The sequence below is a fragment of the Leptodactylus fuscus genome, chromosome 3, assembly GCF_031893055.1.
Source record: "Leptodactylus fuscus isolate aLepFus1 chromosome 3, aLepFus1.hap2, whole genome shotgun sequence".
Taxonomy (NCBI): domain Eukaryota; kingdom Metazoa; phylum Chordata; class Amphibia; order Anura; family Leptodactylidae; genus Leptodactylus; species Leptodactylus fuscus.
In genome coordinates, this window is record NC_134267.1 from 38,911,152 (window position 1) to 38,938,840 (window position 27,689).

At 42.1% G+C, this 27,689-nt stretch overlaps 1 protein-coding gene across 5 annotated transcripts in view; it reads right to left on the reverse strand.

The window, feature by feature from the left end:
• PLCB4 (phospholipase C beta 4) overlaps positions 1 to 27,689 on the reverse strand; it is a 206,581-nt gene that overhangs the window by 5,100 nt on the left and 173,792 nt on the right. For 4 of the 5 annotated variants that reach the window (XM_075267402.1, XM_075267399.1, XM_075267400.1 and 1 more), the window contains exons 33-38: positions 25,029 to 25,144; positions 21,157 to 21,232; positions 6,368 to 6,543; positions 5,861 to 5,962; positions 4,419 to 4,476; positions 1,006 to 1,092 (exon numbers count right to left, since the gene is read on the reverse strand). In XM_075267402.1, coding sequence (XP_075123503.1) covers positions 1,006 to 1,092; positions 4,419 to 4,476; positions 5,861 to 5,962; positions 6,368 to 6,543; positions 21,157 to 21,232; positions 25,029 to 25,144 — 615 coding nt within the window. The remainder of the gene's footprint in view (positions 1 to 1,005; positions 1,093 to 4,418; positions 4,477 to 5,860; positions 5,963 to 6,367; positions 6,544 to 21,156; positions 21,233 to 25,028; positions 25,145 to 27,689) is intronic. The other variant, XM_075267403.1, reaches the window with a different exon arrangement.

Here is a 27,689-nt window from a genome sequence, read left to right on the forward strand (position 1 = left end):
TCTTATCTTATTCCTCTTCTGTTTGTCAGAGACTCAAATCTTTTAGATTTAGTTCTGTATTTGGTGTAAGTAATAGTAAATCTCGGGGTCACGGACCGTCACAACCCTCCCGCTAAGCAACAACCTGTGTGTCTTGGGGAAACAAGAAACACAGGGAGCAAAAAGTGACAATTTTGGTGCGAAAACAAACAGGCGCCATTGTTTGCAAATGTTATCATACATTTTATGACAAAAACTTGCATAAAATATACTATAAAATCCTCCCAATGTATTCTATAGTACAGGGGCGTAACTACTGGGGTAGCAGTGGTAGCGGCTGCCACAGGGCCTGGGACATTAGGGTGCCCAGGCTGTAATGAGCCCTATCTACTTACCAATCCTGGCTCCCGCTCATGTCCGCCGGCGCTTCCCCTTCTGTGAACAGGAGCCAGGATCGGTGGGTAAGGCCGCGGACCCGCGAACCCCACGTACACTGCTATCATTATACTTTGGGGTCTTTTCAGTCCCTCCAGTATAATGATTGGAGGGCCAGGGAGGTGAGGGAACATAAAAAACAGTGTTACTTACCTTTCCTGGCTCCGGAAAGCTTCGGGCCTACTTGGTGACATCCCAGATTTCATGTGGGCCTGGCTCGCGTCCTTATATGTCACGACACAAGCCCGGCTCAAGTGACATCTCTTCCATCATTGAAGATGGCCGACATCAGTGGGGAGTGCGCCGGAGACCAGGAGAGGTAAGTAACAGTGTTTTTATGTTTGTTTCCTCCCCTGGGTCTCCCATTATCATACTCTGGGGTTTGAAAATGTCCAGCCGGGTGAATCGTAGGAGGAGGAATGGCCGGTGGTGTACGGCTGATCATTACCTACACAGACTACTGCTTTATTTTAAAATGGCCGCCCTGTCTTACTAGAACGGGAGTCCACACACTTTTGGTCATCGTGACCTATACATATCCATCCGTGAAGAGCTACACGTGAAGGATTTCAGCTCTGCAGCACTATATACCTGTTCATTCTGCTTCTCCAAGATCTCCAAGTGTTCCAGCTGGGTTTTCTTGAGCTGGTCCATTTCCTTTGACTGTTTCATCGCCAGCTAAGGGTAAAGAGAATAAGCGTTCTACGTCACTGCTATTAACGAAGGCAACAGAATTAAGACTTTCATCACTTTCCATTCTCCAAGGTTTGTAGCCTGTTATTTGGTAGTTCGAGGTGTCAGGAAAGAAGACATTTCACTAAGCAGAATACTGAGCGAGCGGAGCGGTCGTCATGGCGACGCTAAACCTGGCATTACGCTTGGCGTTCCGTCTCCTGCTTGAGATCAACAGTTTGTTTTCATTCTCAGCCATGACACATTGATGTGCTGGGGTATTGGAGAATATGTCTGTCATGTGCACATGGAGGGAAGGAAAGGCCGAAAATAACCGCACAAGGGATTGGCATTTTCTATGTCATTTCTAGTAAATCCCCCACGAGTGCGGTGTCAATGATGGGGGGGGGGGGGGGGGACGTATGTTCTTTAACTAAGGCCTTATTCACACAACCATGTTCTGTCCTTGAAATGCGGTCCATGTGCTGACTGACCATTGACATAAATGGAAGGCACTGCCTCATAGCGAGTTACGATATAGTAAGGTCCCACATGGCTGTAGAGATACTATAAAGACCTCAGAGCTTTAAAGGGATCCTATCATTAAAACTCTTTTTTTTTTCTGCCTACCACGTAGGAATAGCCGTAAGAAAGGCTATTCTTCTCCTACCTTTAGATGTCTTCTCAGGGCCGCCGTTTGGTATATAATCCGTTTTTCGTCAGTATGCAAATGAGTTCTCTCACAGCACTGAGGGCAGGCCTCAGCGTTTAAACAGCACTGGGGGCGTCCCCAGTGCTACGAGAGAACTCTCCAGCGCCGCCTCCATCTTTTTCAGTAACAGGTCTTCTTCGTGTCTTCTTCCGGGGGCTGGCTTCAAACGCCTAGGCCTCGGGCCTAGGGCAAAGCCGACTGATCATGCCCACCGGCCACAAGAAAATGGCCGCTTACACAGTATTGGCCGCGGACAGGCGCAATCAGCTGCCCGAGGCCTAGAAGATTGAAACCACCGCCGGAAGAAGGCACAAAGAAGACCTTTTCCTGAAGAAGATAGAGGCGGCGCCAATGCTGCGAGAGAACTTACGTGTTAGGCAGAAAAAAAATGAGTTTTAATGATAAGATCCCTTTAAGTTATATTCCAGTCCAGGATTAGAAAAACATTACTACTTTTTTTTTTTTTCAAAAACAGCACCACACCTGTCTATAGGTTGTCTCTGGTATTGCAGCTTATCTCTATTGAAGTGAATGAAGCTTAGCTGTTATACCACATACAATCCTATGGACTGGGCATTGTTTTTTGAAAGAAAGCAGCCATGTTCTTCTAATCCTGATCGACCCCTTTAAGTACAGTAGTGAATCGGCCATTCGGAAGCTCACTGCATGATAATTTATTTACATGGCCAGTCCAGGAAATACAGCCTGCACGTAGACAGCGTATCACAGACGGAACATGGTCGTGTGAATAAAGCCTTATCTAGAGTAACACTGTACAAGCAGCATCTCACACATTTCCTATTAAAGTAATTTGTACCCTGTTATTTGTCAGGGTTCAGGTGATGAGCGGCGCACACTTCGCTTTCTACTATCCAAAACTCAGTCTCAAATGGCAGCCATATTCAGATACAGAGGCAAAATGGGCTGGGGAGCGAACACAATATGAACAAAGCCTTAATCTTTCCTATATATTTTGAAACTAGACAATGTTTTCATCTTAATGGTTCTTCTTGCATCTCCTTACTCCATTTGAAGTCCAAACTTAAGCTAAGGCCCCACATTGCAGAAACACAACATTTTTGACTACTGTGGAAACGCAACGGGCAAAAAAACACTGTGTTTTACAGAACTAGCAAAATGAATGAGATTCTGGTTAGTCTCATCCACACGCTGCGGAAAAAAAGCAGCATGTTCAGTTTGGCTGCAGAATTGTGAGCGTTGTCTCTATAGATTTAAATAGGGGAAGGAAATAAGCAGAGAAAAATTCTGCAAAACTCGGAAAAACACTGCAAAAAAAATCGCAATGTACATCCGATGCATTTTTTTCTGCATATTTTTATGTGGGGCCTTAGGGTCACACCGGCACTGGGCTCTTCATCATTGGGACCTGAATGAAGGAGAGCCCGTCTGCTAAAACAGCAGTTACCCGCAGACAACCATGGACCCCAAAGACTATAATGGTGTTCGTTGGGTGTCCGCCATTTTTAGACTGAAAACAGCCTCCGTGCAGGAATTTTCTCTCTACCGATCTATGGCGTTTTCTGAAGCAATGCAGATGTGAACTTGGTCTTAACCCTCCTTCACATCTGCGATTGATAATCCGTTCGGGGAATCTGCATGGGGACCCCCTGAACGGAATGCCCAACGCAATTGCTGTGCAGTAAAAGCACACAGACCCCATAGACTATAATGGGGTCTGTGTGCTTGCCCCCAAATCTCTGCACAGAACATGCGGACAAGAAAGTAGTTCACAATCTACTTTCCTGTCTGCATGATTCGTGCGGGAAGTGTGCGGCAAGCACACGGACCCCATTATAGTCTATGGGTTCCGTGTGCTTTCACTGCACAGTGCTTGCAATTGCGTTTGGTAGTCCGTTCGGGGGGTCCCCATGCAGAGTCCCTGAATGCATTACCAAACGCAGATGCAAACGAGCAGTTAGATACAATTTTGTTAATGACCCGATTTGTTTGACACCAAGCTCCAATCTTCCTGTGATGCAACATCTTAAAGAGGACCTTGCACCTCCTGGGGCTCATGTGGTTTAATACACCGCTAGAAAGCCGACAGAATTCGGATTTCCCATTCTGTGCTCCCGTTGAAGAGCTATCTGTACCAGTACTGTACAGTCAGTCAGTCAGGAACGCCCTTTCCTCACGGTAGCGTCTATTGCGCTGTACTGTGAGAGTAGGAACGTTCCTCACCACCCAGCGATGAAGCACTATCAGGCGGGGGGGAGGCGTTCCTCACAGCTCTCACAGTACAGCGCTATAGAAGCTACTGTGAGGAGGGGCGTGACTGACTGACTGTCAGAAATGCCCTTCTGACGGTGAAGAGCTACGGTATCGGCACCGATAGCTCTTCACCGGGGGCACAGAACGGGAAAGTCGATAGTGCACTGAATTCAGCACACTGTTGGCTTTCTAGCGGTGTATAAAACCGCATGTGCCCCAGGTGGTGCAAAGTCCTCTTTAAGAACTTGTCAGTCCAGCTAATGGGGGCAGGGTAGGTGAGGAGGTGGAAGATTGGGCTCAGGCTACAAGATGGATCATTTGATAAACAAGCACAAGCCATCATTTTCTGCTGCACACGAAGACAAGATAGTGACTCATTTCTACTTACTCTTTTTCTTTCTTCAAGGAATTTCTTTGTGTTGCTGCTGTTCAATTCCCTCACTCGCCTACAAAAGATGAAAGGAATTTACAGTAAATGGAGGCAATGTGAACAGCATGCGACTCCCCATGCCATAGCGTTAACACAAAGAAATACATAAATGCATAAATATTAACAAAACTGACACATGTGTGGTCTGGAATATACATGTGTAAGGAATGCTCAAATACTAAAGAGGGATGGCCGTATCGATCATGAGAAGAGAGCCAGGAAATATTAATAAGGATTTCATCTTGGATATTGATGAGACACATGTAACAAATTACATTGTATCGGTTCAACATGGAAAGCATCTTCCATCTTACTGTAGCTTCTTAAAGGGATTATCCACTTACTAAAATGGATGGTCTATCTTTAGGATCTGTGAGTGTCCGACACCAGGCCCTCCCACAGATCATCTTAAACATTACCAGAAGCCACACAGTCCTGGAAGAGATGATCTGGGTGCCGGACTCTCGCAGATCTAATAATGATGGCCTATCTGACAACGAGGCCATCAGTATTAGAAATAGGATAATCCCTTTAACCTGCTGTACTTGTATCCTAGATGTGTCCTTCCATACCTTTCCTTTAGGCCCAATATATTCATGATATTCTGTCATAAGATGTCTATCCTATATATACAAATTGTGGTCCTCGAGGGTAATGTCCTCAGACTGTCCTTGTAATGGGAGCAGAACATCTCCATCCTTGAGAACTATAGTTGGTGGAAGTTCCTCTAAACTATCCATTGAACATCTGCCGGTGGCTATGAAATGTACAAAACAAAATAACATGGAAGTCTGCAGAGACTTTGGAGGTGAAGATCATTTTACAAGATGTTGTTGGATCAAGAGTCTTCAGCGAGTAGGCCCGGACACTGGTGGATTTTACCTTGCACCAAAGTGGGAATTGATGACCAATTTTTGCAATTTTCAGGCAACCACTGGATATGTAGTGTAAATACTGGAGATGTTCATGTTCCGACCAACCAACGGCAGACTTTAGTATCTTGATGTTAGATATCCTTGGCTGGTAGTCGGCTAAAACTATCAATGATCGCACACTTTTGGCCATCATAAGCCAACTTGCCCAGACTCACTAACTAACGCTCTCCTGATCGGGGCAGGTTTACATGTTACTGAAGACTGATCCAAACTATCTTATCGTGAATTGGATAGTCACATGATGGGCGTCCGAACTCTACTGTGTATGGCCAACTTAAGAAGCCAAAATGAGCTTTGATACAAACAACGAACTGAAGAACAATGTGGGTTATTGTTATGACTGTATGACTATTTATTTCCTATCCTTGTATGTTATCTGGATACAATTTCTTTACACAAAACAATTAACACTATTTATTCATATAAAACATTTATTTTTGATTTTTTTATTCACATGTATCATACCTTTCCCGTTCCGCTTTATTTTTGATGGATTTATCCTGGCTTATGGCTTTACTGTTCTCCATGGATATTTTCGCTTGGTTGGCCCTCATCTCCTTGCTCTCCCTGTGAATGGAAAAAAAAAAAAAGACTGATTTATGATCTATGGAAGAAAGACATATCATGACTGAACATGATGGATTACAACGTGTCAGTCGCAGCTTCTGTATGCCTTTGGGCGTGTTCACATCTGTGTTAGAGCCACCAGATTCTATAAAACAAATCCTGCAGGCTGTAATGTTAGTCCTTTAAAATGCTGGACTCCCTAAAAGACCCCTTTATATATATGGGATCTGCTCGATGGCTCTCGTACCCATCATTTGGCAAATCCAACATTTCCTTAAGACTTTGTGAACCCAGATGTGAACAGAGCCTAATGACCCTACTACTTGTGCCGATATCCGGGAGAGAACTAATAGATGTGAAATAGGGCCGTCCAGCATGGCATCATCATGCTATCATATGGCCTACCGGTCATGGGAGAGCTTCAGCTGTTGGGTCTGTTGTTCTTGGACGGTGATCAGCAGTTTCTTGAGGAGCTCGCATTGTTGACTTAAATGTAGATCTTGGAGATCTTGTACCTCGGCAGCTTGTGTGTTAAGCAATTCTGACCATTCTTTCGTATGTTGAGCCACAATTTCTTTCACCTAATGGAACAGAGATGTACTAAATGGTTAAACATAGACAATTTGACAAGAATTCTCGCCGAAGGCTTTCCTGCTGGAATACGTCTTACTGTAATAAGACATAAAGGTCAGTCAAAAGAAAGCTAAAAATGTCAGTACTGCGGTCTAGTTGGAGAGTTGCTTGGAAAAAGGAGTGAGGTGAGAAGTTTGTCTCAAACTGTACTCCTTATAGGGGTCTTCTCATCTCGGCAAATCTGGTAAGATGGAAATAACCAGTCCCAAGTACCGATCCCTACAGCTGGAGAAGAGGGTTCTTGTTGCACAGATGGGCTACATTGTCTCCATTGCTCTTATTCTCTACTGCTCAACTGTTCCCGTAAGTTCCAGTCATAGGGCTCAGGAATTGGGAGCAGTTTTTGCCATCTGAGCAGCGCTTAGCCAAGATAGGACCTTTAGCGACTGTTCAGCCACAAGCTTACACATGATATGTAGTGTAGACCAGTGAGTTTCAACCAGTGTGCCGCGGCACACTAGTGTGCCGCGACACATGGTCGGGTGTGCCGCGGGGAAAGTTCCCCAAACGCGTGCCAAGATTGGCACGGGAGACCTATTTTGCTGGCACAGCAGCCAGTCCCCGACGTTCGTGTACTTGTAAATGCAGACGGAGCGTCCCTTCACTGCTCTGCTAGAGCTGCGGTGTAGGACACGCCCCCTTCTCTCCCTGCCCACCAATCAGGTGAGCCTCTCACTGCACAGGATAAGGGCTCCTTGGACCTGCTGCTACACGTGAGGAGGAGCTCCTGCCGTCTGCAGCCCTGAATAGGAGAGGAGGAGAGGAAGCTGAACAAAGTGAAAGTAAAAACAACACCAGGTTAGCAACTATTCTTATGAATGTCAGGCATTTGGGGTTATTACTTTAGTTTTAGTAACTCCATGTACCTCACATTAATAGCAATTAACCCCATCATGTCCCTCATATTAACCCCTGTGTGGCTCACAAGAGTTAATAACATGTGTGACATTTGGGGGTACTATATAATGAAGATATTTACTTATTACCTCCATATGTCTCACATATCAGTATCCCTTATGTAAAGCACACAGGGGGTTAATGTGAGGGACATGATGGGGTTCACTGCTATTAATATGAGGCACAACCTGTAATATACATGATCAGACTTTTTATACACAACTGTGGATAAAAGTACAGACCTATACATTTCTAAGGACCCATATATACAACCATTCTTTTTGTGGCTGTGTATCTGGGCCAAATTGAAGAGCTGAAAATTATAGAGCAGGTCCTATATCTGTCCTATACGTACCCTATATCTGTCCTATACCTACCCTATATCTGTCCTATATATACCCTATATCTGTCTGCATTTGTGGCCCTGTCAATTAATTTTTAATGTTTATATCAGTGAAAACCACATGCGTGCCACTTGTATGCAGGAGGCTGAGGCCCCACGTTGCATAAACGCAGCGTTTTTGTTGCAGATTTTGCTGCAGTTTATTTCAACCAAAGAATCAACCATTTAGAATCTATATTATTAACTATATGTATAATATGTACTGTTTTAGTGTCATTTTGTGCCATTTTGGTTGGTGGTGTGCCCTGGGATTTTTTAAGTGTAAAAAGTGTGCCGCGGCTCAAAAAAGGTTGAAAATCACTGGTGTAGACAGTACCCACAAGTAGCAGAGCTATGAACAACGAATGCAGATTGGCCTCAGCACTTACAAGAAGTCTGCAGTAGTCTGAAACACACCTCCAGTCTTATCTGCTTCCTAAGATTGGCAGATGTATATCAACTCAAGTCTAATAGCAAAGGCTGCTAAACCAACCGGGAGCTTGAAGTATACCCTAATAGGACCAATCATTTTCTATATACATAAAATAAAAAAAAAAAAAAAAAAAGTGTTACCATTGCACATGGCAGATTTTTTTATACCCTCCAATATGATTTTTTTTTTTGAAAAAGTGAGTCACTATAAGGAAAGTGAGTGCTTTAAGTCATTAGACTGTCCTGATATTTCTAATATATATATATATATATATATATATATATATATATATATATATATATACACTCACCGGCCACTTTATTAGGTACACCTGTCCAACTGCTCGTTAACACTTAATTTCTAATCAGCCAATCACATGGCGGCAACTCAGTGCATTTAGGCATGTAGACATGGTCAAGACAATCTCCTGCAGTTCAAACCGAGCATCAGTATGGGGAAGAAAGGTGATTTGAGTGCCTTTGAACGTGGCATGGTTGTTGGTGCCAGAAGGGCTGGTCTGAGTATTTCAGAAACTGCTGATCTACTGGGATTTTCACGCACAACCATCTCTAGGGTTTACAGAGAATGGTCCGAAAAAGAAAAAACATCCAGTGAGCGGCAGTTCTGTGGGCGGAAATGCGTTGTTGATGCCAGAGGTCAGAGGAGAATGGCCAGACTGGTTCGAGCTGATAGAAAGGCAACAGTGACTCAAATAGCCACCCGTTACAACCAAGGTAGCCAGAAGAGCATCTCTGAACGCCGCACAGTACGTCGAACTTTGAGGCAGATGGGCTACAGCAGCAGAAGACCACACCGGGTGCCACTCCTTTCAGCTAAGAACAGGAAACTGAGGCTACAATTTGCACAAGCTCATTGAAATTGGACAATTGAAGATTGGAAAAACGTTGCCTGGTCTGATGAGTCTCGATTTCTGCTGCGACATTCGGATGGTAGGGTCAGAATTTGGCGTCAACAACATGAAAGCATGGATCCATCCTGCCTTGTATCAACGGTTCAGGCTGGTGGTGGTGGTGTCATGGTGTGGGGAATATTTTCTTGGCACTCTTTGGGCCCCTTGGTACCAATTGAGCATCGTTGCAACGCCAAAGCCTACCTGAGTATTGTTGCTGACCATGTCCATCCCTTTATGACCACAATGTACCCAACATCTGATGGCTACTTTCAGCAGGATAATGCAATGCCATGTCATAAAGCTGGAATCATCTCAGACTGGTTTCTTGAACATGACAATGAGTTCACTGTACTCCAATGGCCTCCACAGTCACCAGATCTCAATCCAATAGAGCATCTTTGGGATGTGGTGGAACGGGAGATTCGCATCATGGATGTGCAGCCGACAAATCTGCGGCAACTGTGTGATGCCATCATGTCAATATGGACCAAAATCTCTGAGGAATGCTTCCAGCACCTTGTTGTATCTATGCCACGAAGAATTGAGGCAGTTCTGAAGGCAAAAGGGGGTCCAACCCGTTACTAGCATGGTGTACCTAATAAAGTGGCCGGTGAGTGTATATATATATATATATATATATATTATGAGAGAGTGAAGGGTCTGGTCTGGGAAGACAGGTATTTCCGGCCAGGCACCTAAAGGGTGTATGGTAAAGATTCACACCAGGGAGGTCAGCTGACTAATCAGGCCCTAATAACAGTCTGAGTGTGAAGACTAGCAGGGTGGCACCACACTGACAGAGCTGATCTCTCCATACCAAACCTACAGAGCAGGTACTGTGCCACCCATTGTTGTTGCCAAGGTGGGAGACTGGTTGCCAGTCTCCTGTATAGACAGGGAAAAGTGTTCCTATCTTTAAGTCAGTTCTCAGCCGAGAAGGATTTTGTTTTTGTTAGTTGTGCCTTTGCAAAGGCAGTGTATGCGTTACATGTGAATAAAGCCTGAACTCGTGTGCAATCCAGTGTCTGTGTCCCTGTTTCCTGCACTGCTACAAGCATCTACCTGAGCGATTCCCCACTATATATATATATATATATATATATATATATATATATATAATCTGAAAACATTAGGACCTAGCGATCTAGATAAGCAATATACAAGATGATATTTGTATGTACCTACCAAATCCAGCAGAAAAAATGGGTTGTAATTTTTTCCAGTGCACCCTAACATATATGTACATTATACGGCTGCCTGTGGCCATCACTACGGGCTGGTCTGTGTATGATGGCTATTCAGGTTACAAAGGAGCAGATAATGCTGTAGCTGTATAAGAACTGCCCCACATGGTGCAGGCAGTGTATGTAACCTCCATGGTATATAACATATCATATCAAATATACTGATGCACTATTTTACATTAACAACATGAATTAAAACAAAACAAGATAACCTGCAATATTTTAAGTGAAGCCAAAATTTCACATCAACAGCCTCTGTGGCCTAAGGAAAGGACCCGGGACATCACAGGAGACATGTTGTCCTGGTTCCTTTCCTTAGGTTCCGTGTGGTGGGGACTTCCGCAGAAACAAGACCCCGGGAACAGCAAGACTGCCCTGCGATGGGAGACACCAGAGAAGCGGAGACAGGTGAGTATGGGTTGTTGCTTTTTTTCACCTTTGTAGCCTCCTTGCAAAAAATTGTCTAACCTGGAGAACCCCTTTAAGTGGCAATACCCTAATATTATGTTGCCCCTTGAGTCACCCCTCGGGGTTTGCCACAACACCATGCAGAAAGACGTAGCAGCAAGTTATAATACACATATTCTACATCCACTTCCGCTAACACAACCTCCATGCTAACATACACACCCGAGCTTATTCCATTACTGCTCGCCCGCTTTATACTGGAGTGCAATGGCATGAGAATAAGTTTTCATTAAAGGTAAAGTTCCTGTTGTCCTGCAGGTCTCGTACAATTGGGATTAATTACTCTTCGTTCTAAGCAACAGGCTAAGTATTAACTACCCACTATAAAAACAACAGCAGTATATAGAATAAGGACTAATGTATAATTTCCTCCATAAGAAACACTAAAAGTACAATACTTTCCATTATTGACACTTCTAGAATCTCATTTAATTAGTACGCCAGCTCAGTCCCACTCACGACTCCTACACTCTGTCTGCTCTGTGTTTCGTGTGAACAACCTGGGGTACAGTAGGATGTGTTCAGCCAATAATTGTGCAACCACATGCACAGACTCTTCTTAAAAATATTCTGCCTTAAAGGAATTTTCCAAGAGGACACCAATATTAGATTAGTGGAGGTCTCCTACCTAGGTGTTTGAATGGGCTGCAGCCTATTATTGGTTTACCAAGCACAGCGTCATAAACTGTAGAGAGTTTGTGCTTGGTATTGAAGCTCAGCCCCATTCATTTGATTGGGACTGAGTTACAGATAGGTCACATGACTTATATACATGATGCCACAGGCTTGTGAGGCTGATTGGGGAGGATGCCAGATGTTGGGACCCACATTTAAAGGGAGTTTGTCACTAGAACCAGCATATCAACTCAGCCCCACAGATAGATAGGTTAGGTTTACCTGAATCAAACAGTATTTTCATCTAGTGAACCATTGCCTCTAATGCTGAGGTATCACCATCTTCTCAATATGTAAATAAGATCTATGGTGTAAAGAGGGCCATGACAATTATCTTTTTGGAGCAATAGAAATGCTTTAGTTGTTCCAAACTTCTCATTTGCATATGAGGGTGATATGCTGGGTCTGGTGGCACTAACCTATCTATCTGCAGGGCTGGGGTGATATGCTGGGTCTGGTGACACTCCATTTAAATAAAACTTTAAGATATTTAATTGCCAATTGACTGCTCTGTTACTGGCCTTCATGACTTCTATTAAGGTTTAATATGGGGCTCCACTTTTTGATTGAACCAATCTTCTTCAGGATTTCTTTACTTTTCCGTTTTCACTCAACATATTCTGATATCTTTGGCACAAGGTGAACGTCTCAACGTGATTTTGTGATATTGAGAGATATACGTTATATTTGTCTTTGTGTGATCACCCAGGGGTTGTGATGTTACCGCAGTCTGTTAAGGGTTCTTCTAACACGTTGCAATAATGTATTTAGAGTATAGGTAAGTCTGAACACCTCCGTACAGGCCATGTTCACAGTTGCGTTGAAGTCTCCAACTTTTGCATGTTTGACTTTTTCGATTGTTGATTTAAACTTTAAAGATCATAGTTAGTGGGTTCTGTCGGTTTCCTTATGTGACCACTGTTGTAGTCTTCGGCCTGTCCGTTGTTCTGGTCCTGTGACAGACCAGACCAACCGTGAAACTTGGTCCGTGTATTCGCCGGACTTACGGACTTGACCTTTATGCCAGGAAAGGGACTCGTAGCGTCATACTTATCTAGGCTTCTAGGAGTCCGGCTCACGGAATGAAGGTCAGGTCAGTAAATCTGGTGAAACGTGGTCGTGTCAATCTAGCCTTTGTCCACTTGGGACAATATACGGGTACTATACTGGTATCCCCTTTGTACAGAAAGCTGGCGACATCCATGAAATCTCCTACTACGGTTTGCGGCTCACATGTCTACAAACAGAAAAACATTTTTTAACCTCCTGGCTGAATTTTTTATTTTTTTAATTTAAGGGATAATGCTCCTGATAATAGGGCAGGCTTGAGCTGTGCTAGTTTTCTTCTACGATTAGAATTACCATAACATTATTCTTTGCATACGACCGATACTGCCGTCTGAGTGACATTTCATATTTACATGAAGAATGCCAATGGTGGAAAGGTTAATATAGTAACAGGTCTAGAAAATGTCTGGGATACAGGGGCCTTATTAATATCATAGGATCAAGAAGGCCTAAGAACCTACTCCCGGAGTGAAGGGCAAATTGCACAACACATCTTAACCTCTTTGTGACCAAGGCCCGCGATGCCTTTATTTTTTGCCGCAAATTGAATTTTTACATAGACGTTGTGGACAAAAGGTTTGAGACTGACCCTGTTTTCTGCAATTTGTCCTTGCACGCAGGATATCAGCTTCTGACCAAATCTTGATGACAATCCATTTCTGTTTGGAGTTTATGACAATTTCTGGGGTTTTGTTTGCCCATCCACTTTTTTGAGATTCTCAACGGAAACGAGATCTGGGGAGTTCCTGGCCATGGACCAAAAATTTTTATGTTTTGTTCGCGGAGCTTCTTCCGCTTGGTGACATGCTGGAAAACACACTGACCATCACCAAATGTCTTCTGGATGGTTGGGAGAAGTTGCTCTTGGAGGATGTTTTGATACCATTCTTTATTCATGATAGTGTCCTTAGGCAAGATTGTGCGTGAGCCTGCTGGCATGATGTAGCACCATGTCACCAGGTAAAAGTGATAACTAAGTGGCTTGGTGAACAGAACATTGAAATTTTGGGTCTATAGCCAGGAAACTCCTCAGATCTCAATTCCATTGAGCACCTGTGGTCAATCCTCAAAAAGTGGTTGGACAAACAAAAATTCACAAATGGTGATAAACTCCAGACATTGAATGGCAAGAATGGGTTGTCGTCAGCCAGAATTAGGCCAGAACGCTGATGTCCAGCATGAAGGGGCGAACTGCAGACGTCTCTCAAGGCTTTCGCTAGCATGTTGTGATATTGTGTTGAACTGGTGTCATGAAAAATTTCATTGGTTAACCAAAGTGTGGTCATATATTTGCAGTACATCATACAAGGACAAAAGTTCCATATTTTATTCTAGTGTATCCACTGCCATTCGCTAGAATTTAGCCTTCTTTTGAGTAATACATTTAGATCACTTTGTCACCGAGAGATGTTCATGAAAACAGAACAAAAAGTGGAATGAAAAAATGGAGAAGACATCGGGGACTTCCCACTTGACTATAGAGCCTAATTGGCATATGGGGTGCTTAAAGTAGCACCATTGTTTGCTCAGGAATGGCGGGGGCTAAAGTCTAACTGCACCAGAAACAGTGTAGCAGTGCCTAATAAAGGATGCAAAGAGATGGAGTTGGTGGAAGTGGTGAAAGGTCCTCTTTAGGCAGTATCGTATATAAATCCTACAGGGTAACCATATACTGTCCAAACAATTAGGATGTGTAAATACAGATGGTAGACATGGTCACTAAATATATATGATATATGAAGAAGTGAGGCAAAGTCTTTTCAGCCCGCTTATGGATAACAATTCTCTATGAATAAAATGTAAGTTCCCCACTCACTGGCAAGGCACAACCCATGATGCATAAAGTATAAGAGATCTTAAAGGGGTGGTCCAGGATTTATTCTTTTATGTCCTATCATAATGATAGTCCATAATGATCTAATTGTGGGGGGGCGACTAGCAGCCCCTGAACAGATCAACTGATCGGGGCCGCATTGGACGCCAGTACTATACACAGCACGGAGCTGGAAACAGTTGGATCGATGCCTTGTATAGAGGTCGGGTGGGATCACTGTAGCTCAGCTCACAATGACTTCAATGGGAGCCGAGCCCCAGTACCAATACCCAGTCACTACACAGGGCCAAAGGCCAACAGCTTACAGCTCTGGGGTCGAAAGCGGCTTTGTATAGCAGGTCCGTACCAGTCGCCCCTCATCAATCAGATATTTATCACCTATCCTTGGGGTACAACATAATAAAATAAATCATGGACAACCCCTTTAAAGCTGCCGTCACCTTGTACCTGTGTATGAATCCAAGCAATTGTACAGTGTATCTGCAGATCATTCAATACGGGGACTCTCTTCCATAACAATGGGTGGAAATAAGCATAAGTATTGGACATCTGCCTCGCCACTCCTGAGCTATTACTGGCTTTACTTCTTAGAGTAGGAACCGAATCCACATAACAGGTAGGGTCATGGCCTCAGATATGACTGGACATGATTCATCAGGCAGAAGGTAATGGAAAAGGGGTTATTTGGGACCTAAGAAAATAAAAATAATCTCTTGCATAACGGTATATTTTATAGCCAAGGGAGACGTCCCACGGTATGTAAAAATACTCCATGATTATTTCTGCTTGTTTGCTTATGTATGAGCTCAGCACAAAACTGGCAGGATTCTTGTTAACCTTTAGATTTGCGTCTCCATTCACACAGCCATATAGTTGTAAGTTTTTGTTATTGCAGCTACGTGATGATTTTTTCAGGACCTTTTTTGGGGGAAGGGGGACAGATGTTATGATGTGAAGGGTCTCCTAACCATGAATGGAGGTAATCTCTAATTAAAGGTATAACATAACTAAACATAATGTAACAGAGGCCTAGTATGGGCTGGGGCACGGGGTATTAGTTTATAGTGACACCACATTTTACCATCATTTTGTTTTTTGGTACATGATCCTCTTCTGATGTATTTTTACTATATCAGCTTAGGGATCGGAGCTCAGTTTTTGTGATACCCAGAACTAATAAATGTGGCTTCCCAGCTAAAATTACTATTATGTTCACTTTGTAGAGACTGAGTTTATCTACGACAAGGGCTACACTGTAGTGACTCCGTTTCGCCACTACACAGAGAACAGCGCTGTCTGCTTCCTGTTCATTTTTCTGTGCATGAAATCAGTTGATCCAGATTTCGGATCCTCACCAATCTGATGTTGATAACCTATCTTTAGGAAAGGTCATCAATAATTTTACGGCAGAAAAGCCCTCTGTTTAATGAGAACATTTTGTTTGCAGCATAGGGCTTTAATGCCAAAAGTCATTTTTAGCTAAACACGCCTTTTTTCAGCCTCTTCTACCTTTCCTTCTTTTCTTCTCTCTGCCGTTTCTTATGCAAATGATCCTCGCGGAGCACCCTGGGCGTTCCCCAAGGCCTCCAACCACCCCTCGCATCATGCCTTTTACACTGCCCCTCCACTGCTTACACTCCATCTCTCCTCCTTCTTCCCAGAAATTGAGCCGGGCACTGGCCTCTGATGCTGTGCTGTTCAAGCCGAAATCTCAGGTGCAATATCGCTCCGGTTAGAGCAGACTGTCCATGCCCATGCGGCCATTTTGGTATGCTCAGTTCTTTTACAGGCGCAGTACGATCATGTAGTTGGCCACATGAAAATGGCCACTCAGACATGCGCAGTCCGCTCTGCCTGGAGCGGTACTGCGCATGCCCAAGATCTCGGCTTGAACAGCTTAGGGTTAGAGGTCAGTGCCTGGTCCAATTTTCGGGAAGGAGGAGGAGAGACGGAGTACAAGTAGTGGAGGGGCGGTGTAAAAGGCATGACGCGAGGGATGCTCGGAGGCGTTGGGGAAGAAACAGCGGGGAGAAGAAAAGAAGGAAAGGTAGGAGTAAATTAACCTTTTTAAAATCAAATTTTTTGTCACTAAAACGTAGGAATAGCCTTAAAGGCTATTCGTCTCCTACCTTTAGATGTCTTCTCCACACCGCCGTTCCGTAGAAATCCCGGTTTTCGCCGGTATACAAATGAGTTCTCTCGCAGCACTGGGGGTGGGCCCCAGTTCTCAAACAGCACTGGGGGTGTCCCCCAATGCTGCGAGAGAACTCTCCAGTGCCGCCTCCATCTTCTTCAGGAACTGGTCTTCTTCGCGTTTTCGGGTTGGCTTCAAACTTCTAGGCCTCGGGCCTAGGGCCAAGTCGACTGCGCATGACCGGTGGCCACAAGAAAATGGCCCCTTTCAATACTGTGTAAGCAGTCATTTTCTTGTGGCCGGCAGGCATGCGCAGTCAGTTTTGCCCTAAGCCTGAGGCATAGAAGTTTGAAGCCAACTCCCGGAAGAAGACCAGCTCCTGAAGAAAATGGAGGCAGCGCTGGAGAGTTCTCTCGCAGCATTGGTGACACCCCCAGTACTGTTTGACACTGGGGACTGCCCCCAGTTCTGCGAGAGAAGTCATTTGCATACCAGCGAAAACTGGGATTTCTACGGAACAGCGGCGCAGAGAAGACATCTAAAGGTAGGAGACGAATAGCCTTTTTTAAGGCTATTCCTACGTGATAGGGACAAAAAAATTCGATTTTAATGACAGGATCCCTTTAAAGGCTATTCCGATGTGTGTTTAGATAAAAATAACTTTTGGCAATGATAGACTCACTTTAAAGGGAGCCTGTCACTATGTTTTAGGGCCATCAGTATGTCAATATACTGCCTGGTTTAGCCACTCTCAGGAGTCCAGCAGCATCCAGTATTTGCACAGTATAGGGAGGTGTACTGGCCTTGGCTCCTATGGCGCATGTGCTGGATTCTTGGATTAAAAAAATTGTAGTAGGGCTTGTTTGTTTGTGAGACAAAATGGTGCCATTACATATTCTGTACTATCTATTGTGATGGTGGAAAAGGATGGGGCAGAATTAATATAAAACCCCTCAAACTGTGCCCTTTTCTTATAGATACAGTCCTATGAAAAAGTTTGGGCACCCCTATTAATCTTAATCATTTTTAGTTCTAAATATTTTGGTATTTGCAACAGCCATTTCAGTTTGATATATCTAATAACTGATGGACACAGTAATATTTCAGGATTGAAATGAGGTTTATTGTACTAACAGAAAATGCGCAATATGCATTAAACCAAAATTTGACCGGTGCAAAAGTATGGGCACCTCAACAGAAAAGTGACATTAATATTTAGTAGATCCTCCTTTTGCAAAGATAACAGCCTCTAGTCGCTTCCTGTAGCTTTTAATCAGTTCCTGGATCCTGGATAAAGGTATTTTGGACAAACAATTCAAGTTCAGTTAAGTTAGATGGTCGCCGAGCATGGACAGCCCGCTTCAAATCATCCCACAGATGTTCAATGATATTCAGGTCTGGGGACTGGGATGGCCATTCCAGAACATTGTAATTGTTCCTCTGCATGAATGCCTGAGGATTTGGAGCAGTGTTTTGGATCATTGTCTTGCTGAAATCTCCATCCCCGGCGTAACTTCAACTTCGTCACTGATTCTTGAACATTATTCTCAAGAATCTGCTGATACTGAGTGGAATCCATGCGACTCTCAACTTTAACAAGATTCCCGATGCCGGCATTGGCCACACAGCCCCAAAGCATGATGGAACCTCCACCAAATTTTACAGTGGGTAGCATGTGTTTTTCTTGGAATGCTGTTTCTTTTTGGACGCCATGCATAACGCCTTTTTTTTATAACCAAACAACTCAATTTTTGTTTCCAAAATGAAGCTGCCTTGTCCAAATGTGCTTTTTCATACCTCAGGCAACTCTATTTGTGGCGTACGTGCAGAAACGGCTTCTTTCTCATCACTCTCCCATACAGCTTCTATTTGTGCAAAGTGCGCTGTATTGCTGACTGATGCACAGTGACACCATCTGCAGCAAGATGATGCTGCAGCTCTTTGGAGGTGGTCTGTGGATTGTCCTTGACTGTTCTCACCATTCTTCTTCTCTGCCTTTCTGATATTTTTCTTGGCCTGCCACTTCTGGGCTTAACAAGAACTGTCCCTGTGGTCTTCCATTTCCTTACTATGTTCCTCACAGTGGAAACTGACAGGTTAAATCTCTGAGACAACGTTTTGTATCCTTCCCCTGAACAACTATGTTGAACAATCTTTGTTTTCAGATCATTTGAGAGCGGGCTGTCCATGTTCGGTGACCATCAAACTTAACTGAACTTGAATTGTTTTGTAGAAAGAAATGGTCCAAAATACCTTCATCCAGGATCCAGGAACTGATTAAAAGCTACAGGAAGCGACTAGAGGCAAAAGGAGGATCTACTAAATATTAATGTCACTTTTCTGTTGAGGTGCCCATATTTTTGCACCGGTCAAATTTTGGTTTAATGCATATTGCGCATTTTCTGTTAGTACAATAAACCTCATTTCAATCCTGAAATATTACTGTGTCCATCAGTTATTAGATATATCAAACTGAAATGGCTGTTGCAAACACCAAAATATTTAGAACTAAAAATGATTAAGATTAATAGGGGTGCCCAAACTTTTTCATAGGACTGTAATTGCTTTGCAGCGTTCTCTATGTGGTGAAAATGATGCGTTAAGGCTATGGTCACACCTGCGTTCAGTGACTGGGGATTCTGTCCCCCATTGTGCTTACAAAATGCCCGCGGAGAGGACTTTTCTCTCTTGTTTTTGGGCAGAAACCTGGAGGACCCCCATTAGAGTCTATGGGTTCCACAGATTTCTGTGGGTAACCACTATTTAAGCAAATTGGGTTTACGTTTTTCAGGGCCCCAAGTGGAAACCCAAACGCAGGTGTGAACCTAGAGTTACATATTCTGTTGGTTACTGCCATGACAATGATACTAAATGTACCGTTTATTAATACAATTTGAGTATTGTATTTCACATTTCTGCTTGCAATTTTGCATGCACGTATGAATCTTTTTTGCTACGTGGTGCAGTTTTGAAAAAAAATTAAATAAAATGACTTTCGGAGAGTGTAAGTATTTTATAGTGTAAAAAAACTGACAAAACAAAAATTATCATAGTAGCTCACAAAATATAATCTGATTAAAAAATATGAAAAATTGTATGCTCAAAGGATTTCAGTGAACCAAGTGGTGTAAAAAGGCAGAAAGCTGCAACTTTTTTGTGCAATTAAGTTCAAAGAGTTGCAATTCCCTTTTCTGTGACTTTTTGACACCAGAATTCTATAGTGCAGAGTTTATAGATTGTCTTCATTTTGGGGGAAAAGACACTACATTTAAAAAACAATTTTTGGGGTACAATGTATGGAAAAAGTTGCACAATTTGGTGCACAGCCAATTTTACAACAAATTGCGACAAATACGCCACTTTTGTGAGCCTAGTGGAATTGGCATGGTTTCCTAAAACGGGAAAAAAATTTACATTGAATCTATGCTAGCTCCTTTGAGTTTCTGGTGGACTATAGAAGCAGATGTGACGCCCAGGGGATTAAGACTGGCATGTGAAGTGCCAGTTTTCATAAATCTCTCCATAGACTTCTATGTGAGAGTGTTCTAGGCTTCAGCTTTGGATAGGACTAGCAAATCTGCTAAAATTTTTTGTGCCATTTGGCCTAATAGTGGAAGTCAATGATCCACTGAAAAAGTGCAATGAATAAAAACTTGTAGATACATCTAAAAAAAAAAAAAAAAATTCTAATAATTGTAATTAATAAAAATAAAATAATAATTGAATAAAGCAAAAAATTAAGTAAATAGTTAATACAGCCTAAAAAAATTTAAAAAGCAATTTTTTTCATATTATGGAAAATGAAGCAAAACATTGGTCATCGACTGATAACTGTCAAACAAAAAAAATACATGCAGAAACAGGCAGACCAATGGTCATACAGCGGAACAGATAGAAACCGGCACCAACACGTAGAAAAGAACGGAACAACACAAACCATCAAATTGTGTAAAGCTTTTAATGAATGCCGTAGAGATCAAGCACTAGAAATCGATGACAGAAAGCCACAGGCTGCAGTTTTCAATACGGACTATATGGGGTTAAAGCGTATATATATATATATATATATATATATATATATATATATATATATAGTTAGAGATATAAAGATATTTAGATTTTTTATTTATTTTTTTTTTAGAATTTTTGCATGCTGTCATTTACCTACGACATTCCCCATAAATTTTATTACAAAATGGAACAAAATTTGAAATTGAATTTTATATTTTTGGATTTTTGCTACTAAAATTTCAGTACTGAAAATTGCCTTGTGGCTCGGTTATAGTGGAAAAAAATAAAAGTGAACAGAAAAAAAGAATCTTCCGGAACAGAGTTATGGAGGCGTAAATTAAGTTAACCCTTTCACCTGGTTGAGTGATGGAGTTTGATTTCGCAGAGAGTTTTTAGTGCCACAAGTGCGGTTAGTCGTGGTCAAGTCATGTTAACAACGAGTGATCAGCGTGCGGAGAGTCCGGATGAGAAGCTACGTGAATGATGGTGGACATTTTCTTACCTTGGATTTATGATCAGAAGTTAAAACCTGAATTTTATTTTCTGTTTCTTTCTTCATTTCAACACAGTTATTTCCTCTAAACAGTAAAATATTTTCCATAGTTAGATATTTTTATCTCAAGACTTTTTATACCACATAAACCAGTTAAAATGTTTTCTTTAGATCTTCGTCTATAGCATCAAATTAATTATACAAGTTTTATTTGGATTTATTTTTTTATCTTTATTTGTGATATTACATCATCTAATTTTATTTTATTATATTCAATGAATTGGTTGCGACTGGGAGAAACAGAGGAGGTCCCAGAGGTCGGGTCCCCCCCATAGAGTCATGGTAATTTTTAGCGATATGCCTCCTTTAGGCTATATTCACACAACCGTGTCTGTTTCTTGCCCGTGAAAAACTGACAAATCAGATATTTTTTAATGGTCCTTTTGCATCTGTCTGTCTTTGAAGACAGTCCATCCATTTCCAATTATTAAAAAATGGATGAATTTCCGAGCCAACCTCCTGATCTGTCTGTAACAGTCATAACTTGGACTTCAATGCAATGTCAGAACAGACAAATAAGGATTTATTTACACCAATGTCAAAAACAGTCATTTGACGGCCATTTTTGTAACAGCCATTTTTAGATCAGATTGGGGAGGGGGATATATCAGAGAGGTGTTAATGGCGCTGGGTGACAAATAAAGAGCATAACAGTTCATTGCACTTGATAAAGGGCTTGGGAAGGCCCGAAACGCGTCGTATTGACCTTTTTGTATCATTGTCAAAATAAAAGGATTTTGGATAGAATCTCTAGATTGTGTTGTTTGGTAACGGCCATCACACGTCCATTTTTAGATTAGATTGGTGGGTTGGGGGGAGATATATCAATCCCTGATATTGTGAGACGCACTTTCTTTTGCCTACATCCTCCATTCCGTACCTTGCCCACCATATTTTGTGAGTCTTCTTGTGGAAGTTATAGTAGAAATCTATACCATTTCTAACTGGTGTAGATCTTCATTCTGCTCTCTACGTGAGTGCCCATGCCCTACACCTACAGGGTCTTATTAAGACTGGCAGATGAAACACCAGTCTTAATAAAGTACCCCAATGGTCTCCATTTGCCCCTTTGCTTGGCCGTTTTGGTCCATTTTGCACAAACCTGCTCATGCTCTATGAGGGATCTGAATAAACTGATGATCCACGTATACAAAACGACCATAAACTAGGGTTGAGCCCATCTTGAGATTTCAGGATTGTTTTTAAAATCCAATTTCTGATCATTTTCCATTCAAAACCAATCCTGATCCCAATGCAAGTCAATGGGCCAGTACCTGCCCACACTCTCCTAAGCCACAAACCCTGCCTTCTTCCTAGGTCTGTAACACTAACCTGGGAGGCGGGGGCAGCGAGGTGAGAAGAGGACCGAGAACAGGGGGACCGGACCAGCAATCTGTGCAGGTAAGTGTTAGCTACTAGAGATGTTAGCTAGTCTTCCATTAGAATCAATGGACACAGTCAGCACGCAGGAAGTTAAGCAGCCGGACACGCCACAGGCTGTGTGCCGGCTGCATCCATTCATTCCTATGGGACCTAGCCAACATTGTTAACTTTTCCCACAATGCTTGGCCAGTAGCAAAGCATTGTGGAAAATAACCTCCGACCTCGATCCCGCCTAAAAAGATTGGGATCAGAATTCTGATCGCGATCGTGAAATGTACTCAATCGCCAATTGGAATCTGATCTTTTCCAATCCCGATCGCTCAACCCTACCATAAACAAAACGGACTGTACATCTGTTTTTCACGGCCATTTTTTCCAAGGTTGAGCCTATATAACCGAAAGAACATGCACATTTTTGCCATATATTTTTGTCTGTCAAGAAAACGGACATGTGAATACGCTCATTCACTCTCATTGTTTCTATAGCTGGTCGTCACACAGCGACTTTGTCCTAAATCTGATTGGCCTTGAATTTATTTATTTACTGAGAATTTCCCAATTATTATTATTTTTTTATTTTTGTCTAGTACCCGTATTATTACATCTGCTGTGTGTTTCCATATTTTGTCACTGGCAAATTATTTGATTTTTATTTTTTTATTGGGTATAAAAATTGAATATTTGGGCGTTTATTAGCTTTATAGATGCATAGACAATGATAATTTTTTGTTTTTGTACGGCCTGCACTATATATAGACTTTCTGGAAATAATCAAAGGCAAAGATCTTCCAAGAGTTAACCATGTGAAGAATAAAGTGCTTGAATTGTTTATTCTCCGCGCGGCATGGAACGTTCTAGAGAACCTCATTAAATATCAAAGCATAGTGAAATACTCAATTGAAGAGGCAGTAACTATGGTAACCAAGAAACTCCATCTCCCTTTGACATGAAGCGCTGCTATCCTCGTGTAGGATTGCTACTCGCAAACTTAACATAGATAGTCGAGACTAGGGATAAGGTTATTAGCCAAGCCGTAAACAACTTACTGTATATAGTAATGGAAACCAAAGAAGGCTCTTGTTATACCGGAGTAGCAGAGCTGAGTATGTCAAGGATGAGAATTATCGGTATTAGTGTCTATGCTCTGAGTTGTTTTTCTTTGTTTGGGGATAATAAGATGAAAAAAAATGCAAGAAACTTAAAAAAAAACAGAGGCAGCTGCTCGCCGGGCGACCGCCCTCAATGACTGCTAAGAGAGTCCATGCACAACAAGACAGGTGCACTGTGGGGGAGGGGATGACTGGCGAGCACCTGCTATACATGTAATATTAGCAATAAGCAAATAGACTACACAATCATTGATTGAATCTGCCAATGAGTTCTCCTCCAGATGGGAGTAACGTGTCTCCCTTTTGCTACCTGTAGGTAGATATCGTGTAAGTCAATGTCAGACCTGTAACACAGCCTTGACCCATGACTAGGCATAGAAGTCAAATCAGTCACCAGTTATGTTTCAAGGCTCTTCTAAAGCGTATCTGTGACTTCAGGTAACTTTCATAACTTGTCATGTATGTACGGTATTATTGGAACCATGGGTAGTGGATCATGAATGGAGTCTAGACTTGTATTAGTTACCTGCTGGGGGGTGGGGGACTCGTGACATATTCGGTGCCAGTGAAAGGTGCTCGTCATATGTAGAGGACCTTTCATGTACTCGAGCGCATGCGGTACTATCGGCTTTCCCGTTATGTGCCCCTGGTGAAGAGCTATCTGTCGTTACCGTAGCTCTTCACTGTCAGAAGGGCATTACACGCCCCTCCTGACAGTAGTGTCCATAGCTCTGTACTATCAAAGCCTTACCGCCCATCCAAGACGCATAGCTGTGAAGAACATCCCCCATCTATCCCCCATACTATCAGGAGGGGGCGTTCCTCACCACTTAGGGTCATTGCTGGGCAGTAAAGAACGTCCCCTCTGACAGTACAGCGCTATGGACTCTACTATCAGGGGGTAAGTAAGTGAATATTTTTATATCTATGAAAAATACTCATCTAAATATTTGCTTTCCCCGTCATACATGACTATAAAGAATCATTATACAATATACTACATGTCAATGTGCTTCTCCTTCTACCAGCTTGCAGCTTTATCTTTATGAAGTTAAAGTGGAAGTCTGGCGCATTTGGCATCCTCATGTGTATTGTTTGTAAAATTCCTTAATTATCTCATTTCTTGTTATTTTACATCATCATCCAATTTTAGCATATAACTTAAATTTGAAATATAGATTATTTTATCTTAGATTTTTTAAAATATTATTAATTTATATATTATTTTATTATATGATTAATAACTTTAGCTATTTCCGATACTTTATACTGAATCTATCTTGTATTTTTTGAGGTTATGACTGTTTTTAAGCTGATCTTTGGTCTTACCCTTTCTTCTTGATTGCTTTTTCTAAGTTCTTCTCAAGAGACAACTTTTCCTTATCAAGTTGTGCCACTAATTTGTCAGCTTGTGTGCAGTGTACCTTCCGCACAGCGCTTTGCTCCTGGAAAACAGTAGCTTTATTGGATTAGACAATTAAGCAAAACACTTGGCTGTTCACTTGATGCATTGCAACATTCTGTATTCACTCGTACGCCATGACCTACTCCAGATGGACTGTGCCGTTACATGCCATCTTTACCAAGGTTAAGTCATCACAGCTACACATGTCAGCCATTTTTGGAGAATGATGAGCTAATAAGGAAGCACAAGGCTCGCCACAATGAACACGCTTATGCTGCAATATAAGCAAAAGGAGCCCCGCACCCATTCTTGTTTTCTCCTATGCAAAATAACGCGGCGTATACGATCCAGACTCCCATTGAAATCAATGGGAGCTTTTACGGAGCTCAAAATCTCACACGCCGTATACGTGCCAGGTCACGCGGCACGTTACTCCATGTGAATGGACCCTTAGTGTTGAGCGAGTAGTATTCCATCGAATACCTCACCGGCATAGGAATGCGTTTAATCGGCCGAACATCAAGGGGTTAAACGCATAGAATATTCGAAGTGTTTAACCGCTTGGTGTTCGACCGACTACAAGCATTCCTATGCCGGCGAGGTATTCGACTGAATACTACTCGCTCAACACTAGTTTCTATGCAATGCAAGATTATATGAGTAGACTTTCCCTTTAAGGATTCTGCATGGATATATTGTATGAATTGCAACCAGTATGCTCAGTATGAAATTTACATTCTGCTCCGGTTTTGAACCTAGGTTCAGTTCTCAGGGACTATACAGTATAGGTTTGTCCTTACATTTCTTCACATCTACACATGTGCCAGTGCTCCAAATATATAAAGAGGACCTTTAACCACCCGCATCAATTCCAGCTCTTCGTATCCTTCAGCAGGTGAGCTGCATTGATTCGATGGACTGAATGCCCACCGTTCACAAGCAAATAGTGCAGGTAGTTTTGGTGCCTGATAAACTAATTAGGCTCTGCACTGTTCGGCGGGTGGTCCGAGACCTCCTGCTCCGGCAGGGACCACCCACCCGACAGTAGAGAACCAAATTAGCATATTGTGTGCTGAAAATAACAACACTGGCTGCTTAAAAAAGGGTGGGGGCTAGAGAAAATAATCCAACTGTGCCAAATTCTGTGGAGCAGCACCTACTAAAAGATGCAAAGAGATAATGCAGGGGGTGAAAGGTCCTTTTTAAAGGGAATATACAAATTAAAAGAAAAAACACTTTTTTTTTTAAACCATTTAGTAAAATATCTTTTTTTTGTAATCTGTTTTCATTTTCTCACTTGGCTGAGCTTCTCATCTTCACTATTAACAGCACTTAATGACACGCTTTATAGCTGGTTCATGGTCAGAGCCAGCAACAGGCTGGTATTAACTCATTTAGGTCTATGGTAGAGTTTTCTAGATATGCTATGTGCCAGGAGGTGGAGGAGATAAGCTGTGACATCATCTATTGTCAGTATCATATGCAATAAAAGGGGCAGTGGTGTTATCTATAGAGGTGTTATCATCTATTGTAATGCTGTCTGTGATACTAATGAGGTGACTGCTGCAAGGAAAACTCTTACAGCATGTGCAAGTCTCAGTCTATTATTCGGCTTAGTAGCCAGAGTGAAAATTGCTGAATTTAGTAAAAAATAAATAAATAAAAAAAAATATAAAAAAAAAAATAGTCACTGATAACTTGTATTGAAGTGAATGGGAGGAAGGAAATTTTCAGTGGAATCTGATGTGCAATTTTCAGCTAGAAAAATTTCCGCTGGGTTGTGCTGTTCCTCTGTTATTTTTCCTAGAAATTTATGTAGAAATTGTCAACTGGGTGTTACCTTGTTAGAGGACCTTTCACCACCACCACCTACTCAAACTCATTGCATCCTTCAATAGATGCTGGCAAATTGCTTTTAACACTTTTTTCGTAGTCCCCGCCATAATTTCACTTAGCACGATTATACTCTCAATTGTCAAGTGGGCGGTCCTACACTGAAGCAGCAACACAGGGACTGCCTACCTATTAGTAAAGAGCAAAACTGTGCTGAAAGTAGTAGTTGGTGGAGGTGGTGAGAGGTCCTCCTTAAAGGGCATGTCCCTTTATAGTCTGACACTGACAGCACTGAATGGACAATGTCAGTGTGCGGGAACGGCCCCCTCCCCCAAACAGTGACCTACAATTATAAAGTCTATAAAGTCTTTCTGAAATTTCTGAAAGAACAAAGGAAAAGCAAAGCACAACAGTTATACAGAAAATATACAGTAACACTTTCCTATGGTGTATATATCCTTATTGTATATACATGCAGATCTTGTTTAGCACAATGTAAATGTAAATACTGCAACCAATTACAGAAACCATCAAAAATAAACATTATTATGACTATAGAGAACTGTAAAAGAATAAAACTAATTCAATCCCTCACATAATCCCATTATATACCCGGCTGGTAGATCCTTCCTGTTACTCATTACACGATTGTGACACGTTTAGCATAGGGTGCTAGAAGTTTCTGTATAAGACTGTACGTCTTCATGTTCATACTGAGCAGATGAAGTATCTATCTATCTATCTATCTATCT